The sequence below is a fragment of the Zalophus californianus genome, chromosome 1 (genome assembly GCF_009762305.2).
Source record: "Zalophus californianus isolate mZalCal1 chromosome 1, mZalCal1.pri.v2, whole genome shotgun sequence".
Taxonomy (NCBI): Eukaryota; Metazoa; Chordata; class Mammalia; order Carnivora; family Otariidae; genus Zalophus; species Zalophus californianus.
The window spans coordinates 146,913,442-146,928,532 of NC_045595.1; the positions used below are offsets into that span (position 1 = coordinate 146,913,442).

General features: G+C 35.9%; 1 protein-coding gene across 3 annotated transcripts in view; it reads left to right on the plus strand.

The window, feature by feature from the left end:
- The window catches only part of SNX4 (sorting nexin 4), a 69,594-nt gene extending 55,326 nt beyond the window's left edge, over nucleotides 1-14,268 (plus strand). For 2 of the 3 annotated variants that reach the window (XM_027585753.1, XM_027585754.2), the window contains exons 10-14: nucleotides 2,141-2,230; nucleotides 3,887-3,986; nucleotides 6,247-6,392; nucleotides 8,089-8,203; nucleotides 13,071-13,291. In XM_027585753.1, coding sequence (XP_027441554.1) covers nucleotides 2,141-2,230; nucleotides 3,887-3,986; nucleotides 6,247-6,392; nucleotides 8,089-8,203; nucleotides 13,071-13,118 — 499 coding nt within the window. In that variant the 3' untranslated portion in view covers nucleotides 13,119-13,291. Of the gene's footprint in view, nucleotides 1-2,140; nucleotides 2,231-3,886; nucleotides 3,987-6,246; nucleotides 6,393-8,088; nucleotides 8,204-13,070 lie in introns of all 3 variants that reach the window. The other variant, XM_027585752.2, reaches the window with a different exon arrangement.
- The last annotated feature ends 823 nt before the right edge of the window (nucleotides 14,269-15,091 follow it).

Consider the following 15,091-nt stretch of genomic DNA (forward strand, 5'->3'; position numbering starts at 1 on the left):
TTACCACCCCCCCCCCCCAACAAGACACCATTAAAATAAGAGGCAAGCCACTGACTGGGAGTAAACGTTTCCAACCACAATATATAAAGAACTCTTACAACTCAGTAATAAAAAGACAAAAAATATTTATTTTATCTAAATATTTCTTTGGGCCACTTTCAAGCTAACTGGCTACTTTTCAACCAATTTGCTTAACCCTAAGCCGTTTTCCTGTATTCTGTTGATGTAGCATTTTCAGGAATTTAAGATTATCCCTTCAGTTGATTTATTTAAAGCATTAAATAAAATTAATTTCAGTACTGATACCTAAAAATCGTTACCACTTATATTTTCCAAGGATGTGCCTTTTATCTGTTCACTGTTTTCTGTCTTTAGGCCACTAGCCCTGTGGTTCCTCTTTTTTTTCTTTTTTAAAAGATTTTTTTTATTTATTTGACAGAGAGACACAGAGAGAGCGGGAACACAAGCAGGGGGAGTGGGAGAGGGAGAAGCAGGCTTCCCGCCGAGCAGGGAGCCCGATGCGGGGCTCGATCCCAGGACCCTGGGATCATGACCTGAGCTGAAGGCAGACGTTTAACGACTGAGCCACCCAGGCGCCCCGCGTATGGCTCCCCTTTTTTGTTTCCTTAACATTAACTCTTTCAGAATTATAGATTTATGAATTAAAGGCAGTTTTTCCTACTCTTAACAGTGATTCTCAAGACTTTTTTCAGTCACATAGAAGAAATTCTGTGCAAATGTGAGTTTGTAATTACAGAATATGGACTTGGCCTGTTTTATAAATCCTATAAGCACGTACCTTTTCAGTGAATCTTAATGTAGGTTTATTTATCTATTTTTACAGCTTCAGTACTTTTGTTTACTTGCCTACATAAAGCAGGTCTGGAGACATAGAATATATTTTTCTTTTTTTCCCGTGCTAAGAAGTCAGAATTAATTTGAAAAAAGGATGCCTATTAAACCATACAGAAATAGTACAGGACATAACCCATGTCCTTACAGAATTTATGATGTGGTTGAAGAAATAAAACCAACACATGAGACATTTGATAAAATGTAAGTTGTGAATTGTTCATAAAAGATTAGAAGTGGGGGCGCCTGGGTAGTAGCTCAGTCGGTTAAGTGGCTGACTTTGGCTCAGGTCATAATCTCGGGGTCCTAGGATTGAGCCCCATGTCCTCCCTGCTCAGCAGGGAATCTGCTTCTCCCTCTGCCCCTCCCCCTGCTCATGCACTCTCTCCCTCTCTCTCTCGAATAAATAAAATCTTAAAAAAAAAGATCAAAAGTAGAGTGATGACTAAGGACTAAAGTAGTCTGGGAAGATTTCCTAGAGGTGCTGAGATATGTGTTTGTAGGATTTGGAGAAGCAGTGTGGAGAGCTGTCACATTTCTGTACAAGGAAGGACTGAGGTCCAGAAAGGAGAATGACATGACAATGAGGGGCTTGTCCGGATCAAAGCGCAGGTGCTTTTGAGAATTAGTATAAAGTAAGGCTTCTAAAGTTTTTTGTAATCTTATTTACTGTTTTTCCTTTTGTAGCTTTTAGGCATTACTGTATGTAGTCGTTGCCAGGAACACTTGAGCACCAATTATACTAAACTCTTATTTTTTCTACAGATTTTGTAGCCCTTTCATAAAATATCTTTGAACAAAATATATTACAGTCTTACAGTGCTTCTTAAGCTACCTCTAAGAAGGGGCACCTGGGTGGCTCAGTCGTTGAGCGTCTGCCTTTGACTCAGGTCGTGATCCCGGGGTCCTGGGATCGAGCCCCGCATCGGGCTCCCTGCTCAGCGGGAAGCCTGCCTCTCCCTCTCCCACTCCCATGCTTGCGTTCCCTCTCTCGCTGTGTCTCTCCCTGTAAAATAAATAAATAAAATCTTTAAAAAAAAAAAAAAGCTACCTCTAAGAAGGACCTTTTTTTGTTTGTTTTTTATTTCCAAGCCATTGCTGATTGAAACATTTTGGTAAAATTCAGTAAAATTTTCCTGGTAATTAAAAATTGCCATAAGTGTTTCTGAATCCTTATTCTCACTTTGTGTACTTACTTTTGTTATTGATGGGTAACAAATAGCACTTCTTTTTGATCATTAATACTTTGTATTGTGATAAAAGTTTGTGTGCAATGTTTTTTAAACAGGTATGCATCTTCTATTGATGATATTTTAGAAGATGAAGAACATTATGCAGATCAGTTAAAGGAATATCTGTTTTATGCAGAAGCATTGCGGTAAGTATAATAAGTGTTCCAGATGCAGCCCTGTGGCTGGTCACCACTCTCTTCATATGTTGCCAGAAAGTAAAGACAGTAAGGTGATTTTTAAATGAATTCATCCCCCAGGTATTGGATGAGGTCTCATTGTAATCCTCTGTGTTGCAGAGTGCTAGACATAGACATTTAAGACAAGTTCTGTTCTTGAAACATAATATTGATAAAACTCATCAGTCTCTGACCTCAGGTCTGTTTGTATGTTGTTCTTTCTACTTTTTTCAGCTTGAAGATTGGATGCAAAATACAGATTGAGTGTATGTAGCCCTGTCACTAGGCAATATGTTGCCATTTTTATTCTGTAATTCTTTACACATCTGCTTATCTTCTTAGGAAGGTTGTATAAATTCTTAATATCACCACTTTGTCTTCTGTTCTTATGGTATCTCCTACAGAGCCACACAGAATTCTCTGGTATATAGTCCTATTTAATTAAGAAGAAATTAGTATACTTTTTCTGTCCGATTTTAAAAAATGAATCATTTTCCTGGAATAGGTGTCTTTTGGACATAGCCACTTTTGGTTATTTTCCTGTCACCTTTAAAAGCAGTATAAGAATTCTGTTAGTAAACACAGCACCAATTTTCCTTTAGTTGTTCAGGAACTGGTATGAAAACATCCGCACATTGTTAGCCTTGTTCCTTTTTGAGACTTGAGTAGTCAGGAGTTTCACCAAGGTCACATTACAAAGCAAAAGAAAGTTGCTGAATACAGTGGAATTCTGTACAGTTCTTAAACACTGTAGAAAAGATTAATGTATATTAGTATGTCCGTGGTATATAGTTAAGTAAGATGAGATGTAGAATCGCTTGAGGCATGTGCATATGTGTATATGTAAGTGCCTAGCTAAGGTCTGGCAGAATATGCACCATCTATTAATATGGATTGTGTCTGGATAGTGGAGTTAGGGAAAAGAAAGAATTCGTGAAACTTTTTTTATTTTGTGTATTCCTGTATTAGCATTTTTTTTTTTACACTAAGTGTGGATTACTTTTATGATAAAAACTAAGACATTTCTTTTTTTTTTTTAAGATTTATTTGAGAGAGAGCACGTGTGTGCAAGCAGGGTCGGGGGATGCAGGCAGAGGGAGAAGGAGAGAATCTAAAGCAGGCTCCCCGCTGAGCACAGAGCCCAACATGGGGCTCAGGCTCATGACCCTGAGATCATGACCTAAGCCAAAATCAAGAGTTGGGTGCTTAACCAAGTGAGCCACCTAGGCACCTCAAAACTAAGACATTTCTATATAAAAAAGAAAATTTGGAGAAATCTTTTTAAAGAATATTCAGTAGCTTTGTGAGATTCTACCACTAGTTTCTATGTTATACAAAAGATTTTGTTGTTAATGTATGTAATAATGGTGTGTTTATTGAAAAAAATGTTGCAGGTGTCTAAAAAACAACCTTTTTTATTAAGTATATGTAAAATTTTTATGCTTATGTTCTGCTAGATTTAATTTTTAATATTGGGCTACTATATTTTAAACTTGAAAATTCTTTGTACACAAGTTCTGAGCCTAGTAAGACATTGTGAATGCTTCCCCTCATCCCCTGAAAAATTTTTTTGATATGTTAAAAGAAGCCACAAAAATTAAATGGCAGCACTTTTTTCATCCCTAGGGCTGTTTGCAGGAAACATGAACTTATGCAATATGACTTGGAGATGGCTGCTCAGGACTTAGCATCCAAAAAGCAGCAATGTGAGGAACTGGCAACTGGGGTGAGTGTTCCATTTAGTTCTCTGTCTCGTTGCGGCAAGCCATATAAGGAAGGAGCTGCAGCTGTAATAGTCAGGATGCCTGTAGCTTTTATAGGGGAATAATTTATGGGCAACATTATAATTCTTCGGGTTGTGATCTTGATATTAAAAGACGTAAGCCATTAAAACATTGTATTATATAGCATTGGAAGAAATGCTGCCAGGGCACCTGGCCGGCTCAGTCGGTGGAGCATGCAGCTCTTGACCTCAGGGTTGTGAGTTTGAGCCCCACGTTGGGTGTACAGATTACTTAAAAATAAAATCTTTAAAAAAAAAAAATTCTGCCAACATTGCTCTGTGTAGTGTCTTTTTGTTTATGTTAAGTCCAAATGAAAAAACATTATTCTTTGTGGTTGAAATAATGACCTTTGTCAGGTTTAATTTTACAAAGTATATTATAGAAATTTTAGTTTACTTTGAAAAGCCATACGTAGTTAGAATTGGTTCATCTCTCCTAGGAAGGAGCTTTTGGTATACAGTGAATACTTGTGAAGAAAATTCCATATCTTATTGTATGAATCTTAGATCATTTTTATAATCAGCTTTTTACTGTCCAACCATTTTATTGGAATAAAGTAGCTATTGTAGTGAGAATACACAATCTGGAAATAATGAAACAGTGACAGTACCACCATTTATCAGTCACTTCATAGTTAACAAGTACTTTGGTTTGTCTGAAAAGTCACAGATATATGTGGGAAAAGACCGTTGGCCACAAAACATGTATACACTGGGCTTGATTTATTTTTAAAACTCAGGGGAAATTCCCAGGCCATTTTCAGGGAGCAGGGTTCTCTACTCCTCCACGTGAAGGGAAAAGTGTTTCTCTCAGTAAATTCCGAAGAGTGAGGAAGTGTTAGAGCAGTGATGCTTCAGGCTTCCCTCGAAGGGAAGGCATCCTATTTTATTGATAGATACCCAAGTTCCAGTGTGTGTTATGCAGATTTTAAGTGTTGTTTGTTTGTTTTAGTTTGGTCTGTTTCCTTTGTCGCCTGTTGAATTTTATCTATTTTTTATGTCAGAAATTTAAGGAAATATGACTTATGATCTAAAGAAATAATTTGCCTAATACTTCACCTAGAAGTTTTCTATTTGATTAAGAAGTTCACTTAGAAATTTTTTCTTTTTGACTATTCTATATTATTCCAGTGTTAGCAATCATATTAGGACCCCCCTGGTTATAAGACTTACAAGGCTTCTGGCTGAGGTACCAGGAAAATGGCAAAAGTTTTGTTTCCCTTTTTTAAAAGAAATGTTTAATTGTGGTTTAAATATACATAACAAAATTTGTCATCTTAACCATTTTTTTAACCTGGTTTTTCTCTTTTCTTCTTCTGTATATGTATGTATAGATCTATCTATCTTGAAAGATTTTATTTTTTTATTTTTTATTTTCTTAAAAGATTTTATTAATTTATTTGACAGAGAGACAGCAAGAGAGGGAACACAAGCAGGGGGAGTGGGAGAGGGAGAAGCAGGCTTCCTGCGGAGCAGGGAGCCCGATGCAGGGCTTGATCCCGGGACCCTGGAATCATGACCTGAGCCGAAGACAAACGCTTAACGACTGAGCCACCCAGGTGCCCCAAAAGATTTTATTTTTAAGTAATCTGTACACCCAACATGGGGCTCAGACTCACAACCCTGAGATCAAGAGTCACATGCTCTACCCAGCCAGGCATCTGTATTTTTCTTTTTAAAAAATAATTTTTACTCTTATGATTTTGAGCTTACAAAATAGTGGAAAAAAATTAGGACAACTATTAGTGAATTTACATTGCTATAAATTAAAAGCAATTTTATGAGAGCATAGATTAATGAATGGTTATGCTAGGGATTGTCTTAGTCATTTTGAAGTGTATAGTTCAGTAGTAGTGAGTACATTCATGTTGTTGTGCATGCAACCTCCAGAACTCTCTTCATCTTGAAAATTGAAACTCTAAACCATTAAACATCAACTATCGATTTCCCTTCCCTCCAGCCCTTGGCGGTCACCATTCTACTTTCTGTCTCTATGACTTGACTACTCTAGATACCTTACATTAAGTAGATTCATACAGTATTTGTCTTTTTGTGACTTGTTTATTTCCATTTAGCATGATGTTCTCAGGTGCATCCATGTTTTAGCATGTGTCAGAATTCCCTTTTTCTGGCTGAATAATATTTCTTTGTACATAAGTGCCACATTTTGTTTATCCACTCACCTGTTTCTGTTTCCTTTTAGACCGTGAGAACATTTTCTTTGAAGGGAATGACTACCAAGCTCTTTGGTCAAGAAACTCCAGAGCAGAGAGAAGCCAGAATAAAGGTGCTAGAAGAACAAATAAGTGAAGGAGAACAACAGTTGAAGTCTAAAAATCTGGAAGGCAGGTAAAAATGCTGAGATGTTGAACAAAACTAGGCATATGTACTACATGGCAGATTGTTTTTTTTATACTGTTTCCCATCTTCGTTAATGTTCCTACATTATAGCCTGTTCTTCTAGGGCATTTTTTAAGATTTTATTTTTAAGTAACCTCTACACCCAATGTGGGGCTTGAACTTACAACCCTGAGATCAAGATTCACAGGCTCCACCGACTGAGCCAGCCAGGTACCCCTATACTGGTTCTTCTAAATTGTAGTGATTGAGGGGCACCTGGGTGGCTCAGTTAAGTGTCTGACTCTTGGTTCTGGCTCAGATCATGATATTGCAGTTGTGGGATCGAGCCCCACGTCAGGCTCTGCGCTAAGCGTGGATTCTGCTTCAGATTCTCTCTCCCTCTCTGCCCCTCCCCCTGCTCCTGTGCTCTTTCTCTCCCCCTCCCTCTCTCTCAAATAAATAAATAACTCTTTAAAAAAAATAAAATGTAGTGATTGAATTCCTAAGAAATTTGAATTATCAAAAATCATGTTATAAAAGCAGTTTTAGTATGGGGGAGAGAGTAAGAAGAGTTTCAACTTTATAATATTATTTTCCTGCACTTTTCCTGATTTCTGTCCTTTGCACATTGCCTTCGCCCTTTCTCCATCACTTGGCAAAAGCCTGATCGTTCTTCATTACCCAGCTCTCGTGCTACTTCCTTTGTGAGGCTTGCTCCTAGCCTCGCAGGCTCTCGTAGCCTTTGGTTCATCCACAATAACATGGCAGTTTTGTTTTGGGTGGTCAGTTCTCTCTGATTGTCCCCAGCTAAATTAAGTGCCCTTCAAAGTCAATGACTGTGTCTTTTTCATCTTTATGTTTCAACATCTTGCATTGGGCTTGGCATGAAATTATTCCATAAATATTCCTGGAAATGCAACTATCAAAGGTCTGCCATCACTGTTTGGCTTATTTTCCTTATTGTTGTTTTTCATCTGATAATAAGTAGATCAAAGCTGACCAAGAGTGTATCATTGGTGTTGAGGTATTTTTGTTCATTTTTAGAACTGCTGGCACCAAATAAGTAAAAGTAAACTTTCATGAATGGAATTTAAAAAGACAAATGCCTCTCGGAAATTTTAAAACTCTGGTTGTCATTGAAAGCAATGATAGGGGGCGCCTGGATGGCTCAGTCAGTTGGGCCTCTGCCTTTGGCTTGGGTCCTGATCCCAGGATGGCGAGTCCCTCTCCCTCTCCCACTCCCCATGCTTATACTCTCTGTCTGTCAAATAAATAAATAAAATGTTGAAAAAAATAACTTCATGTGTTATAATAATAATAATTGTGATACATAATATATCTTGTCAAAAGAATTTATGTTTTCCAGTGACCCCAGGAGGGCAACTTCACACTGCCTCTGTTAGGCTTGTGAGCCGGTTCAGAGAACCATCTAACGGCTGCTTTATAGGAATAATTTGAAGCTGGGATTCTTGTGGCAAAAATATTGATTATTAAAATGTAGACGAATGTATGACTGTCTCTCTGCTTCTTCTCCTAGTATAATTTTTAGGAAGAGAAAAATAGAACTATCTTATACAGACAGTAGCTTTTTCCTCCATATAGATAAATAAAAACCAATGCAAATGAGAACTGGTTATTAGAATTTATAATATACTCAACTTAATTTGAATAAGAGTAATAATGATGACTACACATTTTATTTCAGAGAATTTGTGAAAAATGCTTGGGCCGATATTGAACGCTTCAAAGAACAAAAGAACCGTGATTTAAAGGAGGCCCTCATAAGCTATGCAGTCATGCAGATCAGTATGTGCAAAAAGGTAGGTGAAGGTACAAATATATTCAGAAGTGCTTACAAATTTCTTTAAAACTGATTTCTCTTATTTGGACCACAGTGTTTATTTTCATTTTAAAGCCCATTTTGGCTCCCTTCCAGAATGTTTTCTGGTTTCTTCACTTAACTTTGAAAGAGTATTGTAACCGGAATGTTAATTATTGAGTCTTCACTCACCTAAGGTTCCACATTTGTATGCCCTGTTTATATCTAGTATTTGAAAATATATACCAACAATATTACTTGGATTATATGATGTTCTTGGACAGGGGGTAGGATACTGTTCCTAACAGTGATATATAGTACTTGGATTGGAAGATGGCTTAAACATTTTTGGGGGGAAATGTGGTTATGATACGGTTTGTTGTCATAGTAAGTCTTTCATGTGACTGATATCCATAAAAGAAGGTAAGAGCATGGAAGCTTATTCTGGTTCAAATAAGTTTGGACGATGCTGAAATCTTTAAAATGCTATTGTAAGAACAAAATATAAAACATTCCTTCTTTTTTATAACCCATGATCTGCCTGTGTGTGTTTCAGTTAGTACCAATGCTTTACATATGTCTAGGACTTCACAATTTACCAACATGCATTATCTCAGTAAATCATATAGCAAGATGATTTCTCACAGTTATGAAGACCTTCTTAGAGGGAAAAATCATACTCATATAAACAGCTTGTGCTTTAATTCATCCAAAATGTGTATTTTTCTGGCTAGACACCATCCCTTCCCTAGCCCTTTCCACTTGGTATCACCAGCAGTGCACAGAGAGCAAAGATATTTTGAGATGTAAACACCAGACTCTAGAATTAGTCACATGGGCTCCTTTTGTATTGGGCAAATTCATATTTATGCCTCAGTTAAAGTGTAAGTTACTTCACATAGTGGATCTTTGAGGTCATTTAAGAGATGTTAAAATCATGAGTGATCCATCTGCACAATGCCAATGGGTGAGTATGATTGCAGCTTGATAGTGTGTGTGTGTTTTTTTAAGACTATTTACTAATGCCTTTATTTATTAGAGAGCAAGCAAGCAAGTGTGTGAGCGGGAAGGGGAGGAGCAGAGGAAGAGAGAGAATCCCAAGCCTACTCCGTACTGAGCTCAGAGCCTGATAAGGGACTCGATCCCATGACCCTGAGATCATGATCTGAGCCTAAATCGGGAGTCGGGGCACCCAACCGACTGAGCCATCCAGGTGCCCCACAGCTTGATAGTGTTTTTATCTGTTGCTCTCTTCCTGCCAATTCCTACTGCCTCCCTGCTTCACAGATTGCTTCACATTTAATCTTTTTTCTAACCTTTCTTTTTTTAATCTCGGGAGGTCTGAAAGATCAGATAACACAAATGTTTTAGAGTTGGTTTGGTTTTGTTTTCATAAAAGACTTATTAATAAGCTCCTTGTAATCTTCTGTTTTCTGCTTTTCCAAGTAAAAGGCAGACTATATAATGGCTCAAAGGACTTTTCTCCCCACTTTACCTAGGGTGGGGTGGTTGAAGGTGCTGGGAATTAATCTCTGAATAAGGAAGATATCACTATAGGTGTATTTGGATATGCTGTTGGATATCTTGTGTGTCTGCTCATGTGTCCTACGGTTAACTGTAGTAAACAAGTATACTCAGATGAGATTAAAAAGATGTATATTCACCTTATTTCCCAAGAACAGTACTATAAAGTTTCATCATGTATTTTTTTCCTTAACTGGAACAGATTTTTATATATGAAAATCTGTAGTATTCTTTTTTTAATGAACTTAAAATTAAGTATGAGAAGATAAGATTAATATTAGTTTTTCTTGGGTAAATATGGGTATCTATATTTTGTTTATTTTACTTGTGTATTAACTTTTCAGATATACCATACTTTGTTATAATGTCAGCTATCCAAAGTGGTAATTGAATATAATCAAATGACTAAATTGTAGTAGTAGTAAACCAAAACAAAAAACTTTTACAAGGATGCCTAGGTGGCTCAGTTGCTTAAGCGTCTGCCTTCTGCTCAGGTCATGATCACAGGGTCCTGGCATCGAACCTCATGTCGGGCTCCCTGCTCCGCGGGAAGCCTGCTTCTCCCTCTGCCTCTCCCCCTGCTTGTGTTCTCTCTCTCTCTGACAAATAAATAAATAAAATCTTAAAAAAATTTACATAAGAAGTATTAATATTAACACTTAAAAATCAAGGATCACTTCTAAGTGTTTTTTTGGTCAACCTCTTTGATAATGAATTTTCTTAATTTGTTGAATCAAGAAATACTTGATTGATTTTTAAGCTACTTTATCTTTTTTTTAATAAGAGGCTTTCTGTTTATTTGTTTTTTAAGATTTTATTTATTTATTTGACAGAGAGATAGCGAGAGCAGGAACACAAGCAGGGGGAGTGGGAGAGGGAGAAGCAGGCTTCCCGCGGAGCAGGGAGCCCGATGCGGGGCTCGATCCCAGGACCCTGGGACCATGACCTGAGCCGAAGGCAGATGCTTAATGACTGAGCCACCCAGGTGCCCTACTTTATCTTTTTAAATTTTAAGAATTATCATATGGAAAAAGATACTCCATGCAAATGGAAATGGGAAAAAAAAAAGCCAGGGTGGCAATACTTACATCAGACAAAGTAGACAAAATCGACTTTAAAACAAAGACTGTAACAAGAGATAAAGAAGGGCATTACATAATGATAAAGGGGCCAACCCAGCAAGAGGCTATAACAGCTGTAAGTATTTACCCAACACTGGAATACCGAAATACATAAAGTAATATCAACAGATACAAAGGGAGAAATTTATGGTAATACAGTAATGGTAGGGGATTTTAACACCTCACTTACATCAATGGATAGATCATCAAGACAGAAAATTAATAAGGAAACAGTATCGAGTGACACTTTAGCCCACATGGTCTTAACAGATATGTATAGAATATAACATCCAAAAACAACAGAATATATATTCTTTTCAAGTGCACATGGAACATTCTCCAGGATAATCACACATATGGCCACAAAACAAGTCTCAATAAAATTAAAGAAGACTGGAATGCCTGGGTGGTTCAGTAGGTTAAGCCATTGGTTCAGGTCATGATCCCGGGATCCAGGGATCAAGCCCCACATCAGGCTCCTTGCTCAGTGGGGAGCCTGCATCTCCCTCTTCTTCTGCTCCTCCCCCTAGCTTATGCTCTCTCACTCTCTCTCTCTCTCTCTCTCTCACAAATAAATAAAATCTTTAAAAAAAAATTTAAGAAGACTGAGATAATATCATCATCTTTCCCGACCACAATTGTATAAACTAGAAATCAATCACAAGAAAAAAACTGGAAAAATACAAACCTGGAGGCTAAAGAGCATGCTACCAAACCTCCAGTGAGTCAGTGAGGGAATCAAACAGGTAATAAAAAAATACATGGATACAAATGAAAATGAAAACACAATGGTCCAAAATCTTTGGAACGCAGCAAAAGCAGTTCATTTTTGGTATATGTGCTGCTGATGTGAGCACAGCGAAAGCCGTTCAAAGAGGGAAATTTATAGCGATACAGGCCAACCTCAAGAAACAAGAAAAATCTCAAACAATCTAACCTTACATCTAAAGGGATTAGAAAAAGAACAAAGCCCAAAATTAGTAGAAGGTAGGAATTTATTTAATAAAGATCAGAGCAGAAATATTACCATAAAAATAACATACTTTCGTTACAAAAATTATAAAAATCCAGAAGCATATTAGGTAAAAATTCTTCCCCTTCTCCAGCAAATCCCTTTTGAAACCTCAGCACTGTTACAAACTTCGCGTGTGTCCTTCCAGACGTCTTGTACATTTACAGTAATTTAGAAAATATTCCCCACAAAAACAGGACTGCGTTACGTGTGCTGGGGGGTTGTTTTCATTTGCTCATTTGATGTGTCATGGACATGTTCCTATGGGAGTGCATAAGATCTCTTATCCTTTCTGACAACAAATACTCTTATTAGATACTACTTTATCCAGGCAATCTGAGACATTTTAAAGGATTTTTTTTTTAAAAATTTGCTTTTTGTATTTCATCAGGAGGAGAAAAATCAAAAGATTCTTGATTTTTTTTTTTTTCTAGTGTTTGGAGCCTTGGTAACTTGATAAATATTGACATACTTTAATGTTTAAGTATTAAAATATTGCTTCATGAATTAACAGTTATTCAAGAATATGTATCTTGTTTTTTTAAAAAAAACCCTTTGTTTCTACCACTTGGTTAGATTTTACTATTTTATTTTTATATACATGCATTTTTGTTTAAGCCTATTATGTAATATATGTCATATTAACTTTGTGCTGAATAGCCTGCTAGAACCACTGAGAAGGATTTGATAATTTAGCCTGTTACTGGTTTTTATCACAACATTAGTTGTTAGACTAATAATTTAATAAGCCATTTTTAAAACAAATCCATTAATTTTTATTTAATTGTTAAATTAATAAGGTTTTTTTTCTTTTGTTTTAAGTATTACATAGAAAAACTGTCTGAAAACTTGTTTGGTTTACAAATAGAAATGATGCAAACATGTGATCTGAGTAAATGAGTTTATGTTATGAACCTTGAAAACTCAGTTTCCTAAAAAAAGAAGTTGTAGGAGCTCTTTTCCCCTCTTGAAGATAGGCTATGCAAATAATTCTCTTTCTCTTTTAAGGAGCATTAGACATTCAGTTCTATTAGCCATTGCCAGAAATAGTGTCATTTTTGCTGGACTTGTTTAGTTATTCCAGAAAGTGAAATTTAGCATACCAGTAAGCCAAAAACTTTGGCTTTCAGAATCCTTCCAAAATCACATTTTAAAGTTTTATTTTCTTTTTTTGTTTTTTTGTTTGGTTGTTTTGTTTTGTTTTGTCTTAGGGAATTCAAGTTTGGACCAATGCTAAGGAATGCTTTAGCAAGATGTAATCTTGTGAAATGAATTTCTCTTCAATCAAAGTGCCCCAGAACAGAAGCACAAGTAAATGAAAAAAACTAAAGTCGCTACCCAGTATACACAAAAATATGTATAAGTTGAGTCAATTCAACTTCCTTTAATTTGATTGTAGTTGTGTTCATATAGCACAAAAAGGATGTATTTTAATGAATATTAAATATTATAATTTGAGGTTTTGGGGACTGGTGCTGATTCCAAAAAGTTAATTTGAAAGTACATACCAATAGATGGTTTGTCAGGCTTCTGAACCAATGATTGAATGTTAAGATGTTAGGTAATTTGTTTCAGTGCCAGTTGTCTCCAGTCTGTTTATGTAGGGAGTTTTTTCCTAAGATTGAATTCCTATCTTCACTTGCTAAGACCCACTAAGCTGTTATAGGGGGTTATTTTTTCTTGCCTTAGAGTTGAGCTGTATGGTTTGACAAAGCTCAGCAGAAACTTAGTGTGAAATCTAAGATTTTCTCCCACATTCATTGATGCCCCCTATAACATTTGCATACACTAGAAAATGCCTTCAATTTGTGTTTTACCAGAATTTTGATACTGGTCAGAAATTTTATACTGCCAACAAAGAAGATTCAGCTTCTCAGATATATAGTGGAACACATTGTTATGATCTAGGAATTGCTATATAGAAAGTTTTAATTGAACATGTTACATATAAGCACTAAATTCTTCTCAAATAATTCTTAACCTCAGTGATGAGCCTAAATTTACTCTGCTTGGCTCTCTACACATGGCATTTCAGGGTACAAGATGTAGCATTTCAATGTATAAGATACATGTAGTGAACATATGTGTTAGTATCTTCATTATTAACATCCTTTTCTATTGCTTGCTGTAATTTTTGTAAAGATAAATTATATTGTTTTTGTGCGCGCGTGTGTGTGTGTGTGTGTGTGTGTGTGTGTTTGTGGTATATGTTCAGAAGCCAAGCACCCTCATTTTGCTAGCTTTGCAGTATTTTAAATGTGTTCTCATTATTACTAATTATGTAAAAAAAAAAAATCCCCAGTACTGTTCAGCATTTGACTTTTTTACATGTTTAAGATGTTGCTGGATTTTTGTGCTGTTTGCCAAACTTATACAATAAATAAATGAGGTATTGTGCTGATTTTCATATGATTTTTGTTATTTTAACAAAGTTATCTATACATATTAGTATCGGATGCCCTGTGAGAAAATAATACATGCTATATTATATTTTGAAGTGTTTAATTGTGTAAATTTATCTGAGGCCAAAATATCGGGTTTTTCAAAAAATAAGATGCTGAAATGAGATACAATTTTTAAAAAATTACTGCTTTTTAAAAAAAGAAAATTGCTGGAGGCAAAGATCATCAAATAAAATAGCTTTACATTTGGCATTTAAAAATCAAAAGCCTTCTTCCCAAAACTAACCTTAAACTAAATGTAAAATGTAGTAGATTTTTTTCTACTAGCTGATTTAGTTTGAGAAGGCCATTGTTACCTATGTTTTAAAAAGATGAATTAGGAAAAATATTTTTTCTAAAACATGCAAATATTCACTTGATTGTATGTATATTTAGGAATATCTTGACTCGGGTTGACTTTTTAAAAAGTTTCATTTGATAGCACAAATCATTCCTTTAAAAAACAACAACAAACTCTTGAACTTGTTTTTTGTTTTGTTTAGGTAGGCTCCATGCCCAATGTGGGGCTTGAACTCATGATCTTGAGATTAAGAGTTGCAGGCTCTACTGACTGAGCCAGGCAGGCGCCCCCCTCAAAAACAAACAAAAAACTCTTAAAGAAGTTTTATGATGGAAATTATTTTTGGTACTGTCCAGAATAAGTATAAAGAAAATAATCTGTGCAATAACCCTTTTCAAAACTATTTAAAAATCAGAATGCTAAAATGAATTATTAAAGAGGAGTGGGATTTAAATCTTCAAAGCTAAATATAAAAATATAAAGAATGACT